The sequence below is a fragment of the Barbus barbus genome (assembly GCF_936440315.1).
Source record: "Barbus barbus genome assembly, chromosome: 23".
Lineage (NCBI taxonomy): Eukaryota > Metazoa > Chordata > Actinopteri > Cypriniformes > Cyprinidae > Barbus > Barbus barbus.
The window spans coordinates 29,694,556-29,720,868 of NC_136751.1; the positions used below are offsets into that span (position 1 = coordinate 29,694,556).

Here is a 26,313-nt window from a genome sequence, read left to right on the forward strand (position 1 = left end):
ATCTACTGTTTTGGAAAGGCGAAAATATTTTTTAATTATTAAGCATAATTATTTGTAATTTATTTAATAAATTGAATGCCTGGAAATGTAATGGAATTTAATTTATCAGAAGTTGGGAACCCTCTTGTTAAATTTTTTTTTTTTTTTTCCTAAAATGTACATTTTCATTCATTTTAATGTCATCAGCTTAAATATTTGTGACCATATACACTATTGATTTTTGATTTCTGAATGATTTCTGAAGGATCATGTGACACTGAAGTAATGATGCAGGAAAGTCAGCTTTGGTCACAGGAATAAACTATACAGTATTTCAAAATATATTACAATAAAAAACTTTTAAATTGTAAAAATATTTCACAATATTACTACAATTTTGGTCAAATGCGGCCTTGGTGACTAATAGGAGATATAATAATAATAAGAGACTTATATTATTCCAAATACTATTCCAAACTTTTGACTGGTGGTAGTGTATATTGTAACTGTTTGTAACAATTGTTTTCTCTATTTTTTTTTTTTATAAATGCTTGTTTGCATATTAATGAATATCTCCGGCCTGAAAAAGAATTCTGCTTGTCATCTCCAGGTTGCATTGCTGTAAAATTCATCTCAGATCAAATGGGCCGGAAAGCAGTGACCTTTTGATCAGTAATACACAGTCACTGGTGAAATACTAGCTGTTCATTTGCACTGAGAGATTGATTGCTGGGCGGCTTTTCTCTTTTACTGCATCTCTTGCCTGTCTTGTGAATGTTTTCTGTATAAGGTGTGTGTGAGAGAGAGAGAGACCGGTCATGCTCTCTGCCCCCTGCGGAGTCTCCTCCTCCTGTCACTCGGGACGTCCCGTGTGTCCTGACCCCTCCTCTCCTCTCCTGTCAGGATCAGTGGTTGTGAATGAGCGTGTCGCAGTCCTCCTCATCTGACGTCTGGATCCTCTCACCTCAAACACAATGACCCGACTCAACTGAGGTGAGAGGACAGTGTTTGCTCCTGCATGTGGCTTTATATCCTATTACTTATCATTTCTTACCCTTGTCTGTCTGCTTGTTTAATAACATGTTTATCTATTCATCTGTCTATCTACTCATTTATTTTATCATTTATGTATTATTTGAATTTTTTAAATGTGTAATTATTCTATATCTTCCTTACAAAGTAGCACTAATGATGGTGATAGTATCAGATACTACAGTAAATATAGGATAATTACCATATTTATGTATCGTGGTATTTAAATACAACTCCAAGTCAAGGTGCATAAAAGAAAACTCTGGTCATTTCCTTGTACGTGTCCAAAAAGCACGGTACTTTTTTGTTAATGCCAGTGTTATTTTAGTATTATTGAGATACTGATGTCATTTTAGTAATATTTTGAGTTAGTTTTTCTTTTTTTTTCTTTTTCATTTGAACAATTTTAGTCATATTGTTGTGTTTTTCTGGTCATCATATTTAAGTTTTTAGTATCTATATAATATATGTATATATGTGTGCGTGTATATATATATATATATATATATATATTAGCGCTGTCAAACGATTATGTATTTATGTATTATGTATTTATATTTATTATGTATATATAAATACAAACGCATGCATGTATATATTTAAGAAAAATGTTATGTTTATATATTAAATATAGTTATATATCATATAAAATATAAGAATATAACCATAGAAATCTATATACATGTAAATATTTTCAATATATATATTGTATGTGTGTATATTTATATATACGTAAGTATACACCGTACACACAGATATATTATGTAAATAAAAACTTTTATTTTGGATGCGATTAATCGTTTGACAGCACTAATATATATATATATATATATATATATATATATATATATATATATATACACACATTATAATATGATTTAAAATTATTTTAATTTCAGTTTTCAAGTTATTCTTGAATCTATTTAAATCTCTCTCTCTCTCTATGCTTACAATTTTTTTCCCATTTACCGTTATATTTATTTGAAGTAATAAAAATGTTTTTCATTGTTTTAGTTCTAGTTGTGGTTAACTATAATAACCCTGGTTAGTGAAAATGTGCCAGTAAATCTGTGAATAGATGATAGAGCTCTAGTAATTACATGTCATTTATTTATTATTTTTGACATAAAACTGCATTATTCTCAAAGCATCATATCCTTGGATTCTCCATCACAGCCTTTACACAGTTTTCTATATATTAGTTTAACAGAAATGAGCTGTTTTCAGTGTAATTGGAGGAATGCTAAATTACAGTATCTTCTCAAGGACGAGATGCAGATTTTGAGCGTTGCATGTTTTTCTTGTATTTCAGCGTTTAGTTCGTCCTCTGGTCTGTCAGATTTTGCCCTCCGAATGAGTTTTTTGCCAAAAAGTGACAGAAACGTCTAATTAATAATGCATTGATATTTGAAGCCAGTAATCAGAGTATAGAGTGTCATTAAATTATATTTTAAACTCATTAATTAACTGGTTAAATGCATTAACAGTGAAACATAAATCTTCAGATGAGCTGTGGATTACTTATTAGTACTTGATAGGTATTTTGGGCTTGAAGATTTTTGTTTGGCCGCTTGAATCTGTGCTGTCATTGGTCAGGACAGGAATCAGAGCGGATTCCTGTGGATTTTGGACTAAGAACATCTTGATTTGGTCTGATCCTTACTCTACATGTTAATCAAGCACGTTTTTAAACATATCCTTTGCGGATATAATTTATATATTAGAACCATGGTATTATGGTAATGGTATTATTGGTATGTTTTTGGACATATGTAACATGTCAATTAATTAATTTATTAATTTATTTACATTTTTTGTAAACTGTGCCATGATATGACAAGAGTTTTATTGTTATGTTTTTTTGGGCATTGATATTTTTTAAAGCGTAAACACTGTGGTTAATGAATATGGGCATCATTCAGTACTGTGGTGCCATGCTATTTAATATCATCTCAGAACTTTTGTGAGGGAAATTAGAAGAAATGTGTTGCAGCTCTTCATCACACAGACTCGTCCTATTTTTATTAGTCTGTTTATCCTGTATCCCGGCTCTCCCTCCTGTCCCTTGCATCCAGACCGTGCAGTCTTTATTCCCAGACGTCAGCTGGTTTAATTAGACAGTAAAATATTAATGTCTATTCTGCTCATTCATCCTGCTTGAGCTGCGTGTCCAGCTAGAACTTCACCAGAGGTCTGGAGCAGGGTTTATTAGAGTTAAAACCATAAAAAATTGTGGTGAGTTGAAATAAAATAAATGTTAATTTAAATTAAATATTTTTAAAAAACTTAAACTAATTAAATAAAATACAATTATAAAAATTATTTACAAAATACATTAAAATGACAAATACACAACTAAAATTATATTAAAAATTAATAAATAAAATGACAACAATATACACCTACAATTAAAATAAAAGATAATGCAAAAAATAATTTAAAATAATGAAAGCCAAAAGAGTGTCTCAATGATACTGAAATAACACAGCATCAGTTCATATCTGCATCTGGAGAGCACAGAACACATTTCCATTGTTGGATGGTATTTGAAGAGTAATATTGTAAAATTGTTTGTCCGAATGACTTCATGAGAGTCTGATAGCGTTTGATAAACACTGTGTAAATATTAACATTCAATGTAATGTGCAAGGCAAAAACTCAAGTATTTTTCTAATTCATATTATGTTTTTTTTTTCTGATGACATCATATTCCGGCAACTGAAAGACTTCTTGCAATATTTGTAATTTTTGGTCATATTTGTATAATAATACAACTTTAGCTGTTTTATTATACAAATATGACCAAAAATGACAAAAAGCAACCTAATTAGATTAGATTCAACTTTATTGTCATTGCACATGTAAGGTACAGGGCAACGAAATGCCGTTAGCATCTAACCAGAAGTGCAATAAGCAGAGGTACAGGATATACAGTGTCTACAATATGCTACATATGTACAGAATATACAGATAAGGCAGTACTATGGACATAATTTACAAATGTTTAAATACTATCAGTATGATATACAGATGGGTGATATGAACATACTATACAGATGGATTGTGCAGTAAATGTATGTACACTATGAGCAACAACTATGAACATAATTACAAATGGATATGAATAAGCTATAAATTAAGATATATAAACACTAGTGCAATGAACACTGAAAGTGCATAGAAATAAAAAATTCCAGTACATAGTACTCAGTGTGTAGATGGATTTTTATTTATTTTTTTAAACCAATTTAGTTATGGGGAGGGGTGAAGAGTTTGTAGTGGTGTGTGGGGGGGGGGGGGGTATCATTGGGCAGAGTTTAGTAGGGAAACAGCTGTAGGGAAAAAGCTGTTCCTGAGTCGGCTGGTCTTTGTTCGGAGGCTCCTGAAGCGCCTCCCAGAGGGCAGTAAGTTAAACAGTCTATGGTCAGGGTGAGAGGAGTCCTTAAGAATGCCGCAAGTTCGACGTAAACAGCGTTTTCTCTGGACGTCCTCAATGGCAGGAAGTGGTGTCCCTGTGATGCGTTGGGCAGTTTTCACCACCCTCTGCAGTGCCTTGCGGTCAGCAGCTGAGCAGTTCCCATACCAGACTGTGATACAGTTGGTCAGGATGCTTTCGATCACACACCGGTAGAAGTTCACCAGGATGGCTGGAGACAGGTGGTTCTTCTTCAGTGTCCTAAGGAAGAAGAGGCGTTGGTGAGCCTTCTTGACTAGGCTGGATGTGTTGGTGGTCCAGGTCTGGTCCTCCAAGATGTGGGTTCCCAGGAACTTGAAGCTGGAGACACGTTCAACAACCATCCCGTTAATGTGGATGGGGTCATGCGTGCCACTTTTCTTCTTCCTGAAGTCCACAATAAGTTTTTTTGTCTTGCTGGTGTTGAGGAGCAGGGTATTGTCAGCACACCATGCAGCCAGGTGCTGTACCTCCTCCCTGTAGGCAGTCTCATCGTTGTCTCTGATGAGGCCAATCACTGTGGTGTCGTCAGCAAACTTGATGATGAAGTTGGATCCATGCACAGGCCTGCAGTCATGGGTGTAGAGGGAGTAGAACACACGCCGGTGTGTAAATGAGGTTCGGTGTGTATAGTGTAAATGATTTATTATTAAGTTCTCGGCAAGAGTGTAATAAATGCATGTGTTATTTATGGTGCTCAACACTCATCAAGTGCATGTGTTTCTCAGGTCACATGACATTCAGAGGGTTGACAGATTTGTATGTTTTGATTGTTAATATAATAAGCAAACTGTGTTAGTGTGTTGTGCAGCACTAATAATCTCTCTCTCTCTGTGTGTGTGTGCGTGTGTGATTGTGTGTGTGTGTGCGTGTGCCTGCGTGCTTGTGTGTGTGTCTGCATGTGGCTGCGTGCGTGTGTGTGTGTGTGTGTGTGTGTGTGTGTGTGTGTGTGTGTGTGTGTGTGTGTGTGTGTGTGTGTGTGTGTGTTTGTGCCTGCGTGTGTGTGCGTGTGCCTGCGTGCTTGTGTGTGTGTCTGCATGTGGCTGCGTGCATGCGTGTGTGTGTGTGTCAGGATCTGGTGTGGAGACATCTGATGTCCAGGAGGAAGTCATGGTCATTCTACAGCAGGTACACACTCATCATTTGCTACAGAAAACACACTTATGTCTTCATAAACACTCAGTGTATCACGATCCACAGGACCACTGAATTCTGACCACATGCATCATACTGTCTGTTCTGAATCCTTTCTTTAATCAGTTCAATCATAATCATTATTATAATCATACTTATTTAAAAAAAAAATTGTTTTCTAACTGCTTGTTTTCTATATACATATAAAAGACCTCTAACTCTAGCTTTCTCTATTCTTTTTCTATTCTATCTAACTGTTTTATTTTTATCTATTATATAATTAACCTTGCTACACTCTTAAAAATAAAGGTCTTCATGATACCATAGAAGAAGCTTTTTGTCTAAATGGTTCCATAAAGAATCTTCAACATCTGAAGAACCTTTCTGTTTCACAAAAGCTTCTTTGTGGTGAAAGAAGGTTCTTCAGATTATAAAAAGGTAAGGAAGAGTTGGTTCTTTAAAGAATCTTTGACTTCTGAATGAATGGTTCTTTGTGGAACCAAAAATGGGTCTTCTATGGCATCGCTGTGAAGAACCTTTTAAGCACCTTTATTTTTAAGAGTGTATATGTGCTGCGTTAGGCTAACAGACTTGTCATAGCACTTGCGTATCATTGCTCTTTTGTTGCTTTTGATTGCTTCTATTGTTCTCATTTGTAAGTCGCTTTGGATAAAATGTAAATGTAATAATACGGGAGACTATGAGTAAATGTTGAGTTTTTATTGAGTCTTTTTGGTAGATTATCTCAAATCAAGAACAGTCTTTAAACAGGTGATTGAAGCAGAAATATTATTCATACATATGTGAGCCTGGACCACAAAACCAGTCATAAGTGTCAATATTTCAAAATTGAGATTTATTGAATAAATAATCTCTCCATTGATGTATGGTTTGTTATGATAGGACAATATTTGGCTGAGATACAACTATTTGAAATATATTGATATATTTACAATATGAAAATTTACAAAATATCTTCATGGAACATAATCTTTACTTAATATCCTAATGATTTTTGGCATAAAAGATAATATTGATATAATTTTGACCCATGCAATGTATTGTTGGCTATTGCTACAAATATACCTGTGTTACTCATGACTGCTTTTGTGCTCCAGGGTCACATATGGTATTTGATAAGTAGTGTTGTGTGTGTTGTTCTGTAGAGGTCAGTGGTTTGGCATTGACTCCAGAAATAAAGCTGCTTCTGCAGAAATGCTGTTAACTCATTATGTCTAATCTGATCTGGGTCCAGTACTACATACTGTGCACTAACCTTTAACCTCGTTACTATGTCCGTCTGCATTGTTGTGCAGGTAGTTTTTTCCTTTTATCTCGTTTATTTGTTCATCGGTGCTCCTCTGACAAAGGAAGTTGTTGCGGGTGGAGTTGAGTCTGTTGTTTTCTACGCTGCTCGTTGTTGCTGAAGACCCTCTAATGTTGTGATGAATGAGAGATGATGTATAAATATAATATATATAATTGCTGTATAAACACAAACGTAAAAGTTTTGAGTAACATTAAAGTTTATGTTTATATATATCACATTAGAAACCAGCTGTTTACAAAAAAAATTAAAAATCTCTCTTATAAAATCCATCCAACATATCAAGATTTTAAATATATTATTGGCAAATGAATGCCTTGACATGAACATTGAACATGAAATTTTTTTAAGAAAATTAAAAACAGTAACAAATAAATGAATGAATGAATAAACAAACACATAAAATAACCAAACAAATAAACAATTCTGTGTATATAATTAAAATAATTATATTGAATGAAATATAAATAATAACAATAAAATAAAACAATAATAACAACAATTAATATGATTATATTCATGTCAATTTCAAATAAATAAATAAATATATACTAATTAAACAAATGTGTCAGAATTAATGAATTAATAAAAAACATTAATGTTTTTTTTTAAATGTTTGAATAAATATTTATTTAAAAATAAACAAATGTTTTAATCAGTTGTCTATTGTTTTGGCTAAAATAAAAATGTAATTAATAAATTGTATTTACATACAAAAGCACTGCTAAAGAAAACAAGCATTTTTTTGGGAATTGGACTGAAAAGGTTATTTATTTTTACTTTATTTATAGACTTCATAAGAACATCTCTGTGTGACAACTAGCCCCAGTCTTACTGTTTTGTAGAATAATTATTTGCAATATGTCTGTTTAAATGCTTCAATGTTTAGTTTGCTCTACATGCTTTAACATCTACAAATATACATCCAGCATGTGCCGTTTACTTGCAAACACGACTGAAGTATGGAGGGTTATTGCAGGTTATTAGTTTGTCTTGCTGCTCCGTCGGCTCTGAGTCTGTAGAGTCTGATGAACCCTGCTCTCATCGGCTTTCTGTGCCTCTAATCGCTGCTGACAGGCCCTCATTTTCAGGAGCGGGATGTGCTCATAGATTCACAGGGGTAAGACTCGGATCCGGCCCAGAGGAACGTTAAAGAGACTGAAGCGAGAGGTTAGTGCTGACAGGACAGTGGCTTTGAATGGGTTTCTGTGGAGATGGAGGGAGCTAAATCACAGGGACGGGATGTGAAAACACGCAGACTGAGTTACAGATATCCCACATTAGTACAGGTAAGGCCGGCTTTGGTTTGGTGGCAAATAAGAAATAATTCTTAATAATTCAAAATAATTTAATTAGCTGAGGTGCACATATGTATTATTCCGTAAGAGCTGAAGCGGAAAGCATTTACTGGTGATGCTTCACCACAAAATTAAAGGGAAAAAAAAAAATTAGATGTTGCATGAAGAAAGTGAAGCTTGTTTTTGTACAGTTATAAATCAAATAATAATTTTTGAATGGTAACAATGTGTCTGTTAAAAATACATGAAATTACACACACACACACACACACACACACACACACACACACACAATTACTCAATATTAGCTTGCATTTTGAACATTTTAAATTATATTAACTTTTTTAAAATTATATATTACAAAGTAAAATATGCATTATATATAACTTAAATATACTATGTATTTATTAATATTTTAAATTATTTTTATAAGTATTATTTTTGTATTTTTAGTTTTCTTTTTTAGTAGTTTTAGTAATTTTCTTATGTGCTTTTGTCTTTATTAAATTTTATTTAGCTTTCATTTATTTTTATTTTGCTTTTGGTTTTTAGTTTTAGATTTTAATACGTAAACTTGAGGCTATTTTATTTTTTGTTAGTTGCAAAGACAACATTTTGTTTTTAAGTTAAGATTTTCATTTAGTAATTATGTTTTATGTCAGCTTTATTTCAGTTAGTGAAAACAAATTTTTAAAATAGTTTTAGTTAACAATAACAACACAGATTTTTACCATCTTTTTTTTCTGGCTCTTAATTAATTTGCATTAATTGATGAATGCATTCCAGTCTGAGGTGCATGTTCCAGTCCTTTAAGCTCCATCCAATGACATCATCCGTTTCATTCTCCGCCCACTGGAAGATAATTAAAAGTGGGCGGAGCCAGCAGAGCTCTGTGAGTGCAGTCATGCAGAGAATCATCTCAGATACTGCATAATAACCCATGCTTTACATAAATATGTGCTTTACTTCTCCACTCTTTCAGAATAACTGCCAGTGAGGAGAGTGTTTTATGGTTTAAATGCAAATGTGTTTTAATTGCTTTGGCATATCTCGTGAATATTATGTTGTAATGTCTCAGTTTGGCAATGAGACTGTCCTCTGAGGCGGAAAATTAGTTTTGCATGAGTTTTAATGACAGTTGCAGTGAAATACCAGCTGTCCTATAGTATACATGCAATTCCTGTCCTTGTTTGACCTTTGTATTATTTAGTCATTTAAATGCTAATGAATACCAGTCCATACCTAGTTTTAAATTTCATGCCAATATTAAATAATTTCAAGACTTCATGGTTTACAAGCCAAGAATCACTGTTACTACATTTTCTTTTTGAAATTTCATTTTATTTTATTTTTTTTATACAAAAAAATGAACCAACCACCAAGCAATGGGACATGCGAACACATTTTGCACACGTTGTTTTTTTTTTTTTTTCTTGTGATCAACTTTTTATTGTCTTTTCAAATACAAACAAATAACATAATTGGAACAAACAAACAATCAAGGAAGAAGGAATAACAGACATATTGCCAGTAATTTGACAGTCAGACAAGATAGAAAGAAAATAAGCAAAAAAGTAGGATAAAATAAATCTAAATAAAAAAACAAATACATACGAGGGTTACATTATAAAATCATTCCTTTATATAATTCAATAAAAATGTTGCCAGGCATCAATGGTAGAAACCTCTTAAAGAATATTAAAATCTAGTTGATCTTTATAATGCTTTGGAAAACTAATTCTTAATGTTTTTAACTCGCCTCAAATCACAAATTCACAATACTTTCTTTTTGCAAAGCGCATGCATGCAACATTAGAACAATATGTGTCCCTGCAGCACAAAAGCAGTCATCAGTAACACAGCTATATCTGTAGCAATAACCAACAATACATTGTATGGGTCAAAATTATACATTTTTACAAAAACCAAAAATCGTTAGGATATTAAGTAAAGATATTTTGTAAATTTCCTACTGTAAATATATCAAAACTTAATTTTTGATTAGTAATATGCATTGCTAAGAACTTAATTTGAACAACTTTAAAGGAGATTTTCTCAATATTTAGATTTTTTTGCTCCCTCAGATTCCAGATTTTCAAATAGTTGTATCTCAGACAAATATTGTCCGATCATAACAAACCATACATCAATGGAGAGATTATTTATTCAGCTTTCAGATGATGTATACATCTCATACCCTTATGACTGGTTTTGTGGTCCAGGGCCACATATGACCTGCTGTTGCCAAAAGGTGGCGCTCTTACATGCAGACATGGGCTCTCATTAACTCAATGGGGTTTGATCAACATTCTCACTAAGTTAGGAAATTTATGTTATAGGTTTAATGTTTTTGTTTATTTTTGAAGTGTTGCATTTGTATGAGTGCTGCGGCTCACTAATGTCTCTCAGATGAGGTTGCAGAGTGTTTTGACACACATTCATCATGTATTTGTCCCTCTTTGTAAGCAGTAACTGTAGCACGGCTGTATTGTTTGTGGTGATAATGCGTAGATATAACTAACGCAAGCGTCACTCGTGTTGTTACTGCACTTGCTGAATAATTGACCTGTGCTGAGTCTCAGTCTCACACCTCACCTGTACGGATACAAGTGTCCACCGTTGTCTCTCGAGTTTTGAACGGTTTAATAGAAGAAGTGCTCATATCTACAGCAGCGGTGTTTAATTAGAGCTCCAGTTTCCAAATGTGACCCTGGACAACAAAAACAGTTATAAGGGTCAATTTTTTAATTAAGTTTAATTAAGCTTTCCATTGATGTATGGTTTGTTAGGATAGGACAATATTTGGCTGAGATGCAACTATTTGAAAATCTGGAATCTGAGGGAGCAAAAAAATCTAAATATTGAGAAAATCTCCTTTAAAGTTGTTCAAATGAAGTTCTTAGCAATGCATATTACTAATCAAAAATTAAGTTTTGATATATTTACAGTAGGGAGTTTCCTAAATGTCCTCATGGAACATGATCTTTACTTAATATCCTAATGATTTTTGGCATAAAAGAAAAATGGATAATTTTGATCCATACAATGTATTGTTGGTTATTGCTACAAATATACCTGTGTTACTCATGACTGCGTCTGTGCTGCAGGGTCACATATGATCTGAACAATCACAGCTTTGTTTCAGGAGTCCATATGTTGTGTCACAATGACATTTCAGGCTCATTCAATGCAGTTTTTTCCTAGATGGAAGCCTTAATACTTTGTAAAAGTCATAAATTATAAAATCTAGTCAAATCTGTCAAAAAGTAGAAAGTTCAAAAGAACAGCATTTATTTTAAATACATTGTCTTTACTGTCACTTTTAATCAATTTAATACGTCCTTACTGAATAAAAAATATTAATAGTTTTTTGTTTTTAAACACTTTTGTACCACTTCTGAATAACATATATGACTATTATGCTATGACAATATAAGAGAATTTATTTTCAGTCTGATAGGAACCGATATTGTTTGGTGACCTTTGACCTAAAGCATTTCTGCACTCACACTTACAAGTCTTGCTTTTAGATGAATACTCAAGCACATTTCTTTCCAAGAGTGTTTTATCCTAGGAGGTTTGATACAGAAGGGCAGCGAGGAGGAGTGAGTGAACAATGCAGTTGTTGTCTTGGCATGTATTATTGATCTGTGTGTGGTTGCTAGGATTGTATCAGACGTGACAGCTGCAGCCAAACGGTGTTGGGTTCTCCCTCTACCTGGATTGATTTGCCTTCGGGGATATTTAGTTAATTAAAAAGCTCCATATTATCAGGGGATACACCTCCTCACGGGCCTCACACGCACAGAGCAGCAGGAGGAGTTACGGTCAGGAGTGATGAAACTAACTTAGACAAAGTGAATGCAAAGGAGCGGAGCCATAAATCCAGAGAGGAATGATCCGGCTTTGGGCCTCAGGTTTGGTGTCCTGAGGAGGTCTGTGTGCTTCAGCATTGCTGGTATTTTGCAGTATCCTGGGTCTCTGGAGGGCTGGATGCTGAGGAAGCGTGTGTGTTTGGCGGTGTGTGTCGGATGCAGGATTATCGTTTGCATGGACTGGGGATTGATGTGAGGATGTACAAGCGTCGGGATTACGTCGAACTCTACGAGAAGGATCAGGCAAAGTGGGCCTTACTACGAAATGTCAACACTGTGGTCAAACACACCACTCTGTTACCGGTACGATGTGTGTGTGTGTGTATGTGTGTGTGTGGTAGAGAGAGAGAGTTGCCAGTTACCTGTAAATACTTACCTGTCATGTGATTTGGAGAAATTGTCTTTTGTAGCTCTTGTTGGAAATATTTCAAGAAATATTTTGTACATTTTAATTAATTTGGGGCAAACACTGCATCATCCCCATGATTCCTCAATTCAATTCTTGTTTTTTTGTTGAATTGCAAGTTTTAGACTGAGTAACTGATCATTTTAACAGACCTGAATATATACAGTCAAACCAAAAATTTCATCGGACACTTCAACATTTCTCACATTATCACAGTTTATTCACTATCGTTTAGAAGATGGTAATCAAACATGATGACGAGCTCAAGAGTTAAACTGTCAGAACAAATTCATCTTGATAATGTCAGATAACTTCGATAGAAAGGTATGTAATCTGAGCATATCACACCAGTCCTCAGGTCCTTACACTGGCTTCCAGTTACATTTAGGATTGATTTTAAAGTACTTTTACTCGTTTATAAGTCACTCAATGGCCTAGGACCTAAATATATTGCTGATATGCTCACTGAATATAAACCAAACAGACCACTCAGATCATTAGGATCGAGTCAGTTAGAAATACCAAGGGTTCACACAAAACAAGGGGAGTCTGCTTTTAGCTATTATGCGGCCCGCAGCTGGAACCAGCTTCCAGAAGAGATCAGATGTGCTAAAACATTAGCCACATTTAAATCAAGACTCAAAACTCATCTGTTTAACTGTGCATTTGAATGAGCACTGTGCTGTATGTCCGAACTGACTGCAATGAATTTTATGTATAATCATTTTCTTTAAATTTATTTTAAATCATTTTCTATATCATTTTAAAATTCCTTGTTTTTATTATTCTTATTTCCATGTTTTTATTGATTTTAATGTCTATTTCACTTTCTTTTATGTAAAGCACCTTGAATTACCACTGTGTATGAAATGTGCTATATAAATAAACTTGCCTTGCCTTGCCTTGCCTAACAAAACATGCTCCGGTCAAAGTGTCAAATCAAATTTTTCATCCCAAATTTTTTATTTTGTTATCCTCACTTACATAAATGAACTATAGTGTCCTGCACCCACTAGTAACAAAATATCAAAAATTATATCTGGTTTCTGAATCATTTTTTGGTTTGACTATATACATATATATATATATATAGTAGCATATAAAGTTGAAGCAAAATGTTTATTTTATCAAAATAAGAGGTATCATTCAAAATGCATGTTATTGTTTATTTAGCACTGACCTGAATAAGATATTTCACATAAAAGACGTTTACATATAGTCCACAAGAGTTGAATTTATAAAAATGACCCCATTCAAAAGTTTACATCCCCTTGATTCTTAATAATGTGTCGTTTCCTGAATGTGTTTTTTGTTTAGTGATAGTTGTTCATGAGTCCCTAGTTTGTCCTGAACAGTAAAACTGTCTGCTGTTCTTCAGAAAAATCCTTCAGGTCCCACAAATTCTGTGGTTTTCCAGCATTTTTGTGTATTTGAACCCTTTCCAGCAATGACTGTATGATTGAGATCCATCTTTCCACACTGAGGACAACTGAGGGACTCATATGCAACTATTACAGAAGATTCAAACACTTACTGATGCTCCAGAAGGAAAAACCATGCATTAAGAGCCTTTTGAACAGAATGAAGATGTGTACATTTTTCTTATTTTGCCTGAATATAATTTTTTTCATTTAGTTCTGCCCTTCAAGAAACTACAGAGGATCCTTTTATGTTTCCCAAAAGACACAATAAGTTAAATTTACCATGATTTTCAAATTCAAAAAGTTTTCACCTTAAGAATTAGGAGTGATTATTTTACTTATTAGAAATAATTTATAAAATAATGATTTTATCCAGGTTCACTAATTTGATAAGTTATTCAATACCATTTGAAGTGAATAGGCCTAAATATGTATAAGTAATAGAAGTTCTTTAGATAAAAGTGTCTAGTAAATGCATGAATGTAGATGTTGTTGAGGGGCTTGTGCTTATGCTGCATTCACCTAATTACTGTAATTTCGAGATGACAACGCATGACGTTCTACATGCTCACACCCTTGGACTCGGAACCATCTCTCTATCAATGCCTAAACATAGTGCCTAATGAATCTGAGGTGGTCAGGTGCTACAAGTTGTAGCTCAGAAAAGTCCCAGTTGTCTCAAGCGGCAGTATTCCTTGAGGATATTTTGGAGTTCCCAGTCTCTAAACACCTTACCTTATTTTCAATCCCATTTTGTTATTAATATCTTTGCTACAGCCATACTAATAAGCAAAAATCACATATTTGTGTTTGATTGTAGTTATTTCTGAATAGTGCTGAACTTTCTTCTCCTGCGTCATATTCTTCATGTGATTAGTTTGAGCGGCGTCCTCTACTGTACAGACCTGAATCTACATTTCCTTCAGTCTGAGGTGTATTCAGATCACTTTTGGTGTGAAAGAGCTTTTACATAGAAACTCTTTATATTAAAAACAAACAGCAAAACCTGCCCGGATTTAAAAAGTAACGTAACGCATTACTTTCCATAAAAAGTAACTAAGTAATGTAATTAGTTACTTTTTTAAGGGAGTAACGCAATATTGTAATGCATTACTTTTAAAAGTAACTTGATAATGAATGATGTGTAATGGTTTCAGGGCGACTATGTCTGGCTGGACCTGAAGACGGGTCGGGAATTCGAGGTCCCGATCGGAGCTGTGGTGAAGCTCTGTGATTCTGGTCAGATCCAAGTCCTGGACGATGAAGGAAATGTGCGTAATTGATCCTAACACTGTTTGTTGAGCTAAAGGCTGCTCTTCTTCTGGCTGATCAGTCATGATTTCATGCAATAGTTCTTATGAAGTTGGTGTGATGTCTGATGCATTGAATCTGTGAATCTGCGTTATGTTCAGGAACACTGGATCTCTCCCCAAAATGCCACCAACATCAAGCCGATGCACCCCACCTCCATCCACGGGGTGGAGGACATGATTCGCCTGGGCGACCTGAACGAGGCGGGAATCCTCCGGAACCTTCTCATCCGCTACAGAGAACATCTCATCTATGTAAGCTCTGGTCTCTTACACTGCTGGAGACTCATGTTGTGTTATATAAGCATAACTTTAATGCAGATTTCATTAGATGTGGAGCTGCAGGCGTGTGAATCACGTGACTTACTATTACATAACATCAAGATAATATTGAGTAACTGATCAATTTAGTGGAACTGAATGAAATAATTATATAGTATATCATATTTGAATAATATATAAAATATAAAATGAATAATAATTTATATTATAGATATATGTATTATATTATATAATGTACTGGTATTTTATTTATATATATATATATATATATATATATATACACACACAAAATTTGATGAAACAATAGTAACAATTAACAATGTTATGTTAATATGAAAACAATTAATAGTATTATATACTGTATGTGTTATTATATGTCAATATAATATTTACATTTAGTCATTTAGCAGATGCTTTTATCCAAAGCGACTTATAAATGAGGACAACAGAAGCAATCAAAACCAACAAAAGAGCAAAAATATGCAAGTGTTATAATAAGTCTCAGTTAGCTTAATGCAGTACACATAGCAAGGTTTTTTTTAATTATATAATAAATAAAAAGAAAACGGATAGAATAGAGCAAGCTAGAGTTAGAGGCCTTTTTTGCTTTTTGTTAATTGTATAATAATTATGCATGATTAATAATATAATTATATATAAGCATTATATTTATCATTATACATAATTATACATTATGTATGTTAATATATACACACAATTTGATAAAATAATAGCAACAATTAATATATGTTATGTTAATAAGATAACAATTAACAGTATTATATGTCTTATTAAATGTCAATATGTTAATATTATGTGCTATAATTGTTAATAAGTTCTTATAATATAGCAATTAATAATATATGTTAATAATACATAATTTTATAAAATAATAACACAATTAATAATGCTTGTTTTATTTATATATATATAGTCATTTAAAGAATCGTTGAATTAATAATGAATAAAATATAAATAATAAAAGTGATCAAATAATTAAATAATTATTATTGTAATAATATCATTATCTTATTCTACAAAAAGATACAAAATAATTATTTTATTCAGGTCCATAAATAAATATGTCGGCTACAATTATTGTATATAAATGTATTGTGTCAGAATGAAGGATTGGGATAAATAATGGGATGTTTCTGTAGTTCTTTGTGGTCATCACCAAGACAATAGGATGTGCTGCTCTTCATCAAGAGCGTTATCTGTGCTGTTTTCATCTTTATCTGCTCTGGTTTGTTCTTTCTCTGTATGAAGACTAACTGCGGTGGTCGGGTAAGTTCTCCTGCGCATGTCTGCTCGCTCTGAACCACTGTGTTTTCATTACGGTGCTCTCTCATTTCAACATGGTCGTGAAGTCTGTGGTAACGGGACACTGATACGTCCCTCTGTGACAGCAAGTCGTCCTCAGCCGCCGTGTCTCGTAACCCATGTGGATGTCTGTCTGTGTTGTAACCTGCAGTGTTGGGAAGGTTACTTTGGAAATGTAATAATAGGTTACAGATTACAAGTTACCCCGTTTAAAATGTAATAAGCAGTGTAAATATTTCAATGACTTTATTAAAGAAATGTGACCGATTACATTTATTACTTTTCTAATATTTTCAACTGTTAATCGCATTCAAACAAGTAAAGCAGGCAGGGAACTCAACACTGATTACTGCCACTTTCAAAATCCTTCATTATTTGAATTAACATTAACATTTAGTCATTTAGCAGACGCTTTTATCCAAATGAGGACAATAGAAGCAATCAAAATCAACAAAAGAGCAATGATACGCAAGTGCTATGACAAGTCTCAGTTAGCAGCACAACAGCGCTCACCACACACCAGCTACAGGTGGAGAAGAGAGAGAGTCATAGAGCCAATCAAGTGTATGGGGATTATTAGGAGGCCATGATAGAGGCCAGTGGAGGGAATTTGGTCAGGACACCGGGGTTACACCCCTACTCTTTACGAGAAGTGCCATGGGATTTTTAATGACCACAGAGAGTCAGGACCTCGGTTTAACGTCTCATCTGAAAGACGGTGCTTTTTGACAGTATAGTGTCCCCGTCACTATACCGGGGCGTTAGGACCCACACAGACCACAGGGTGAGCACCCCCTGCTGGCCTCACTAACACCTCTTCCAACAGCAACCTAGTTTTCACCGGAGGTCTCCCATCCAGGTACTGACCAGGCTCAATCCTGCTTAGCTTCAGTGGGCAACCGGTCTTTGGCTGCAGGGTGATATGGCTGTGGCTATATCAGTATAGTAAAAGAATAGAGCAACCTAGAGTTAGACGCCTTTTTTGCATTTGGTTAATTGTATAATAAATAAAAAGAATAGAGAAGCTACTGTTGGTGTTTTTTTTTTTAAAGAAAACAAGCAGTTAGTAAATTAATATAGTGCAAGTCTAAAAGAGGCGAGTTTTTTAAAGAATAGAATTAGAATAGAGTGCTAGAGTTAGAGGGTCAAATAAAGACGGAAGAGATGTGTTTTTAGCCGATTCTTGAAGATTGAGGGATTGAGTTGGGCAGGTCATTCCACCAGAGGGAATGATTAATTAATTAATGAATTAAGATTATAATAATTTAATTTTAAAGCACAGCCACCACAAAATCAGACGTTTTACTCCGAGATCATTCTGAGGTTAAATACAGATTTAAAATCATAACAAGAAATAGTTTAGGAGCTATGATACTGTTTTTGAAATCAAATCTTTGCACAGCTATGACAAGAAACACTGCAATCTAACAATGCATTGGAAAAAACAGTCAATCTTAAAAAATAAAGCATAAACCCAAATAGGAAATAAAACAGTTATCAAAAACCTGTTCTGTGTACCAAACTCCTGAAACGTTGGTGTCTCATATTTTAGAGCAGGCAATGCAATTTATGAAAGAAATCAGTTCAATCTGTATGTGGGTGTGTGTGGAAAAACAAACAAAAAAAACAGATGTAACCCCTTTGTAATCATTAAAATTTTCATAAGTAACTGTAATTTAGTTACACATTTTTTCTCGGTAACTGATTACATTTAATTAAATGACGTAATTTAGTTAGCTGTAACTAGTTACTTCCCAACACTGGTAACGTGAATGTGGATATCTGCATGTCCTCTATGCTCTGAACTGTCAGCGTTGCATGAATAAAAGTCCCTCTGGTCTGCTTCAGCTCTGTCTGTGTTCTTCACAGACATACACCGGCTCTATCTTAGTGGCTGTGAACCCGTATCAGCTGCTGCCCATCTACACAGCAGACCAGATCCGCCTCTACACCAACAAGAAGATCGGAGAAATGCCTCCACACATCTTCGCCATCGCAGACAACTGCTACTTCAACATGCAGCGCAACAACAAAGACCAGTGCTGCATCATAAGGTGTGCAAACCCATCAGAGTCTGGTAGTGTGAGCGCTGGATGGGATGACATATGTCTGGCTATCTATTATTCAGGATCTGGACTGGATATCTAAAGGTTACGGGTCCAAACTCCAGAAGGCGTTTTCTTTTAGCTGCTACTACAGTGCAGTTATTCAGTGCCATTTCAAATGAATAAATATAGAACTATAATTGTGTCAGAAAAAAGGATGAATGGATACATTTTAATTGGGAATATTTCTGCTAATCATTATGTATTTATTGTTATGTATCACTGTAAAACTAAAACTCTTAAAAAATGGTTTTGTTAAATAAAGCTGAAATAAAATCAAACATATTTACTTAATAAAATGAAAAGTAGAAATGTTGCCTTAGCAGATAACTGAAATAAAATAAGTTTAAGCTGAAGTACAAAATGGCTAAAACTGAAATAAAAATAAATGAAAGCTAAATAGAAATGTAAATAAATACTAAATAAATAAAAATCACACCGCTATGACTTGAACTAAAATCAAAATATGAATAAAAAAGTTGATATAATTTCAAAAAACAATAACTATAATAGTATATAAATAATTCTGCAACAGCAAAAATATTCCTGTACTTTCAGCTAATAGAAATGACACCGGTGGGATCAGGATTGGCCTTCAGGTCAGGGATACAGTAGGGTTTATGGTTTATAGTTACAGGATCAGATTCTCCCTTACAGTGTTGAATTAAAAAAAGATTATTTTCCCGTCAGCGGTGAGTCTGGAGCAGGAAAAACAGAAAGCACCAAGCTGATTCTGCAGTTCTTGGCTGCTATCAGCGGGCAGCACTCCTGGATCGAGCAGCAGGTGCTGGAGGCCAATCCCATCTTAGAAGGTAAGAGAACGGAGGAGGATTGAGCTCTGAAACACATCTCTGGAGCAAACAAGCGGATTACATTCAGTTTGTTTGATGACTTTACCCAACAGCCTTCGGGAACGCTAAAACCATCCGTAACGACAACTCCAGCCGCTTCGGGAAATACATCGACATCCACTTCAACAAGAGAGGAGCCATCGAGGGAGCCAAGATCGAGCAGTACCTTCTGGAGAAATCCAGAGTGTGTCGACAGGTAGCAACACATCATGTCATCAATTCTATTGAGTCTCAATCAGACGTCTGTGGTCGGTCAGATTTTCTAATGCTATTGAATGAAGTACAAAAATACAGTAAAATTTTGAAATATTATTACAATTTAAAATAACTGTTTTCTATGTGAATATGTGTTAAACTGTAATTTATTTCCGTGATCAAAGCTGTATTTTCAGCATCATTACTCCAGTCTTCAGTGTCACATGATCTTCAGAAATCATAATAATATACTGATTTACTGCTCAAGAAACATTATTATTATTATTATCAATGTTCAAAACAATTGTGCTGCCCAATATTTTTCTGGAAACGGTCTTACATTCTATTTTTCAGGATTCACAGATGAATAGAAAGTTCAAAAGAACAGAATTTATATGAAATAGAATTTTTTTATAAATTATAATTAAACTTTATTAATGTTTTTACTGTCATGTGATTAATTTAATGCATCCTTGATTAATAAAAGTATTTAAAAAATAAAAATAAATACTGTTCGTATGAATGCTGTTACTAATACAATTATTATGATGGATTCAGGTTATATTTAACTTTATTTCCACAAAAAAAATTCTAAATATTTGAAGCGGAGATATTTTTCACAACAATTTGTCTTTCTAATTCTGTCTCATGCATAATATGATACATCTCAGTTATTTATTATATGATGTAAGAAATTAATTTTTGTCAGCTGAAATATTATTATTGCAAGACAAATATCTTTTATGATCTTAAGTTTTTTGTGGAAACTGTGATACTTTGTTCAGGATTCTTTGATGAATAATACAAAAGAACAGATTTTATTTGAAATATTTGAAACAATTATTCTAAATGCTTTTACTGTCATTTTTGATCAATTTAATGTGCCTCTGATGAATAAAAGTATTAATTTCTTCTATTCTATATCTGCAATGAAAACAAAATCAGTCCAAACTGCAACATTTATGTATGTTTGTATGTATTTATGTACAGAATTTTAACTGGCATGTTTTCCTCTGCTCTTCCAGGCCCGTGATGAAAGAAACTACCACATTTTCTACTGTATGTTGAAGGGAATGACACCCGAGCAGAAGAAGAAGCTCGGCTTGGGTAAAGCCACAGACTACACCTACCTCTCTAGTGTGAGTAATAATGAGCTTTAGTGTTGGTCTTTAATGCTTTAATGGTCTTGCAGTACAGTATACATGCTGACACCGTACAGAGACAATTAAATGTCATCCCATATTGATATAAAAAGCAAAGAAAATGCATTCCATTTTTTTTATATCAACATCATAAAATGCATTAATCATTACATTAAACCAGGCTTTCCCAAACTGGGCTTAATATAAGAACTGCAGTGGGTTTGTGAGTTAATAAAAGCATTATAAAATGTAATAAATCTATAGGATTCTCTAATTTTGAGTGCTTGATATTTGGAATCTTAAATAATCCAGATTACAGTTACTAAACAGCTCTGCTAACATATTAATACTTATAATCTTAACCTTATACTGTCTAAACTCAGGGAAACTGCACGGTTTGTGACGGTCGAGATGATCAGAAGGAATATTCAAACATCCGTTCGGCCATGAAGGTCCTGATGTTCACAGACAAGGAGAACTGGGAGATTTCCAAGCTGCTGGCTGCTATTCTGCACATGGGCAACCTCAACTATGAGGGTCAGTTTACTGACAAATGTGTCTGATAAACTCACTTTGAACAGTATGAAATAGACTTTTGTCATGCACTTTGTCTTTAGTAGTAGTGTAGTTGTGTATTTAGCAACTTCTGGTGTTGTAAACTTCCTCCTCAGCTCGCACATATGATAATTTGGACGCCTGTGAGGTCGTGCGATGCTCGGATCTCACTACAGCTGCTGTTTTATTAGAGGTATGATGCTAAATCATGATGTTATATGTGACATGGCTGATGTTAATGGAGATTTAAATGCATTTCAGCGGAAAATTAATGCTAAATAAATATTTTAAATGAATAAACATTAGAATTTACTAGTCTGTTATGTATTGGACAATTGAGTGTTAGTAAGGTGTTAGAGCGCCCTCTTGTGACTCATATGGAAACAAACAATTACTGGGCCAGAAAGTATGGATATTTAAAACATTTTATTAAACTTTTTCTGGCGAAAAAAAAAGTATGGATATTTAATTCAGAAAAAAAATTACTTTATGCACAGCTTTTTACTCAAAAAGTGTATGGGTTTTTAAATAGAGACTTTCTCCACAAAAGATGTTTGAATCTGAGAAATTTTATTTACTCTTTTCCACAAAAAATGGTTGAATATTTGATTGAGAGAAATGTTATTGAACTTTTTTCCACCGAGAGTATGAATATTTGAAACACAAATTGTATGCACATTTTTGGCACAAAAAAGTATGATTATTTTAGATAGAGAAGTTGTATTTAACTTTTTCCACCAGAAATGTATGAATATTTGAAACAGAGACATTTTTATTGATTTTTTTTTTCCACAAAAAAGTATTAATATTTGAATCTGAGAAATTGTATTTAAGTTTCTCAACAACAAAAAAATGTGTGAATATTTGAAACACAGAGGTTTTATGTAGGTTTTGTCCACAAACAAGTATGAAGTATGCAACTTTTCTGCACAAAAAAAGAGATTATTTTAAAATAGACTTTTTCCACAAGTGTATGTATGAGTACTTGAAACAAAAACATTTTATTTTCCACGAAAAAGTGTGAATATTTAAAGAAAGATAAATTTTATTTAACTTTTTCAACAAAAATGTATGAACATTTGAAACATAGAAATTGTATGCATCTTTTTTCCACAAACAAATATGAATAGTTTTAACTTTTCACACAAAAACGTATTAATATTTCAAACAGAGAATTTTTCCACCAAAAAAATGAGTCTTTCTGTTTCTGTCTTATGCATATGATGCATTTCTCAATTATTTATTATATGGTACTGTTTAAGGCAAATGACTTTTTGTCAGCTGAAATTTCTGTATTATTGTAAGACATTATGCAAATGTGATGTTTAGTAATATTGGATGTTTTTATAGGTGGACTTGAAGGACCTGATGAACTGCTTGACCAGCCGCACTATAATAACCCGTGGAGAGACGGTGTCCACTCCTCTGAGCATCGAGCAGGCGCTGGACGTTCGAGATGCTTTTGTGAAGGTGAAACCATCTCCCGCTCTCATCTGCACACCTGATCCAGTCCATTCTCTCTGGTAACCTCGTCTAACTAGCTGTGTGTCTCACAGGGCATATATGGACGCTTGTTTGTGTGGATTGTTGAGAAAATCAATGCAGCCATTTATAAGCCTCCGTCCCTGGAGCTCAAAGCGGTGCGGAGATCCATCGGCCTGCTCGACATATTCGGCTTTGAGAACTTCACAGTTAACAGGTAGAAAACACAATTACATACAACACAAATCCTGCAAACAAAGTATTATTCGTTGCATACTGAGGGCTTGAGCACTTAATAGTCTACTTATATATTAATACTAATTATGCTATACCCATGTTGTGCATTTGATGCGTATTGACAGGCCCTGTTTACTTTATACACTTTACTAGTCCAATAGTGCATGATTCATCACTTAATCAAAATAGAAAAGAAATGTAATAATTTTGGAAGCTCACTTCACAAACAACTTTCTTTTCTGAGGGTTGACTTGATTTGTTGACTGTGAAATGTATGCATTTAATAATAATAATTTAGTTATATTTAATATATATATATATATATGTATATATGTGTGTATATATATATATAAATATATATTCATTTAAAACTATACTATATTTATATACTATATATATATATATATATATATATATATATGGACATATATATAGATTTAACTTAACATTAATGTATTTAATAATATTTAATTTATATATATATATATATATATAAAACTGAAGAATATATGAATTACTATTAAATGTATCAATTTAATTTAACAATAATATATTTAGTAATATTTAATTGTGTGTGTGTATGTGTGTGAATAATGACATTAATGTGTAATAATATGTATTAATGTAATAATAGTATCTAATATGTAAATAAAAGTTAATATTAAAAGTATGAACGTTTTGTCAGGCGTTGGTGATACAGAATGCACAAGAACGATGGAGGTCAAAGAAAAGTCTTTTAATTAGAAATCCAGGGGACAAGGCAAGGAAACCAACTTAACACAGAACAGACAACAACTAAGGGAGAACTGAGGGCTTATAAACATGAACCAAACAAAGAGAACTAATTAACAGACAACAGGTGAACTGAATGACATAATCAGGAAAACTAGGTCACAACAGAGAAAACAGAAAACAAGGCATACGTGTTACACTTTTATTACAAATTAATTAATAAATGTGTATTAATATAATATAAGTCATTATTATTTAATGCATTAATTAGTGTTAAATATATTGATTTAAATGCATAATAATTCATATATTTAGCAGTGTGACACCCATCTTGTTTGTTTTGTGATTGGGTGCCTCTCATGCCGTTGTTTCTCTCCTTCAGCTTTGAGCAGCTGTGCATTAACTTTGCCAATGAAAACCTGCAGCAGTTCTTCGTCCGTCATGTTTTCAAGCTGGAGCAGGAAGAGTATAACCTGGAGAACATAAACTGGCAGCACATTGAGTTCACAGACAACCAGGACGCTTTAGACATGATCGCCATAAAGCCCATGAATATCATCTCTCTCATCGACGAGGAGAGCAAGTTCCCCAAGGTGAGAGAGAGCTGATATGTCCTGGATGTTCACACACTGCGTCCCGTGTTCCTGCTGACGGTGTGTTTGTCATGTTTCAGGGCACAGACACCACCATGCTGAACAAACTCAACTCTCAACACAAACTCAACACCAACTACATTCCTCCTAAAAACACCTACGAAACACAGTTCGGCATCCAGCACTTCGCTGGTGTCGTCTATTATGAGACCAGAGGTTCGTATCCTTCATATAATACACAATATTCAAGTGCATTCAGTCTACACACACATTAAAAATAATATTTAGCCCTAAATTTAAGATTTATGTTTTGCATAATTGCATAAAACATTCCATCCGTGTGAATTGCACAGTTTTTTCATTAGCAAACTGATCAACTTAATGTGATGCGTATTTGTCAGTCAAATGAAACGCAAGATTTCTGTAATAGTACTAAAGCACTAAATGTGTTTTAAATACACACAACCTGCTTTAGCAGCACTTAATCCAGTTTGTTGAACATTGCTCAGTGAACATTGCTTTTTGTTCATATTTCACAATATTTTGTGAATTGAATAAATGTAATTATTTTGCATTTAAAAATATTAATAAATAATGCCATGATAATAAACTATGCCATGACTTTCTGAGTTACTGACAAATATACATGTTTGTTTAGATTGTTAAAACCGTGTAATCCAAATGAATGGAAATTGTATATGCAATTCAAATAAATAAATCTTAAATTATAATATAATATATTTGAATTATCTGACTTATGATTTTCATCTTTCTGAAAACAATGTAATCCAAATCTTAAATGTATGCCTAAATAATTTAATATAATGTAATGTAATGTCACATTTGTAAATGGTTTATTGTGTCTGTGCAGGTTTTCTGGAGAAGAATCGAGACACGCTGCACGGTGATATCATTCAGCTCGTGCACTCCTCCAAGAACAAGTTCATCAAGCAGATCTTTCAGGCCGACGTTGCAATGGTAACATCTCCACCTCATTTTGGTCTTTACTATAGTCTTATAGACTTTACTATCCGCACCATTGCACTGCAATATTGCAAGACTATCTCAAAACCATAGTATTTTTTGAAAGTGCATATTAAAATGTATTTGTAATAGTAAGCATATTCTACATGCTTCCCTTTTCTTTCTGTGTTTGTGAAATGTGCTGGCAGTTTTTATGTGGTTATGTGTCTGCTGACAGTCTTGGCAAACCATATTCACTCCATAAGGTATTACCGTGGTAATAGACTAGTAGTTAACAGTAACTAACGCAGAGTTAACAGTAGATGCGTTGCACACGCGTCCAGTGTTTGGTCATATGAAATGTGAGCGAGTATAACTAGTGCTTATGTATGTCATGATGCATCACTATTATTCTTTTAAATTGGTTATTAATAAATGAAGGTGAAATAGAAAATACTAACCTTATACTAGAGGGCTATTTCTATCTAACCAAACATGGGAGATGATGTAGAAATTACTGTAGATTTTTTAATCTTTTTGAAAATAAAAAATAAAAAACTCTTCTGCTCACCAATGCTGCATTTACTTAAACAAAAATACAGTAAAAATGTGAAATA

The 26,313-nt window shown here is 33.6% G+C and overlaps 1 protein-coding gene across 2 annotated transcripts in view; it reads left to right on the top strand.

The window, feature by feature from the left end:
* Positions 1 to 5,575: 5,575 nt before the first annotated feature.
* Positions 5,576 to 26,313, top strand: part of LOC306843109 (unconventional myosin-VIIa-like) — a gene marked incomplete at its 5' end in the record, with an annotated part of 55,440 nt that continues 34,702 nt past the window's right edge. The window contains 14 exons of one of the 2 annotated variants that reach the window (XM_079374383.1): positions 5,576 to 5,593; positions 15,084 to 15,197; positions 15,339 to 15,491; positions 18,711 to 18,895; positions 19,637 to 19,758; positions 19,851 to 19,993; positions 21,018 to 21,131; positions 21,518 to 21,671; positions 21,806 to 21,882; positions 23,040 to 23,159; positions 23,246 to 23,388; positions 24,523 to 24,733; positions 24,814 to 24,949; positions 25,605 to 25,711. In XM_079374383.1, coding sequence (XP_079230509.1) covers positions 5,576 to 5,593; positions 15,084 to 15,197; positions 15,339 to 15,491; positions 18,711 to 18,895; positions 19,637 to 19,758; positions 19,851 to 19,993; positions 21,018 to 21,131; positions 21,518 to 21,671; positions 21,806 to 21,882; positions 23,040 to 23,159; positions 23,246 to 23,388; positions 24,523 to 24,733; positions 24,814 to 24,949; positions 25,605 to 25,711 — 1,797 coding nt within the window. Of the gene's footprint in view, positions 5,594 to 12,297; positions 12,403 to 15,083; positions 15,198 to 15,338; positions 15,492 to 18,710; positions 18,896 to 19,636; positions 19,759 to 19,850; positions 19,994 to 21,017; positions 21,132 to 21,517; positions 21,672 to 21,805; positions 21,883 to 23,039; positions 23,160 to 23,245; positions 23,389 to 24,522; positions 24,734 to 24,813; positions 24,950 to 25,604; positions 25,712 to 26,313 lie in introns of those variants that run through there. The other variant, XM_079374382.1, reaches the window with a different exon arrangement.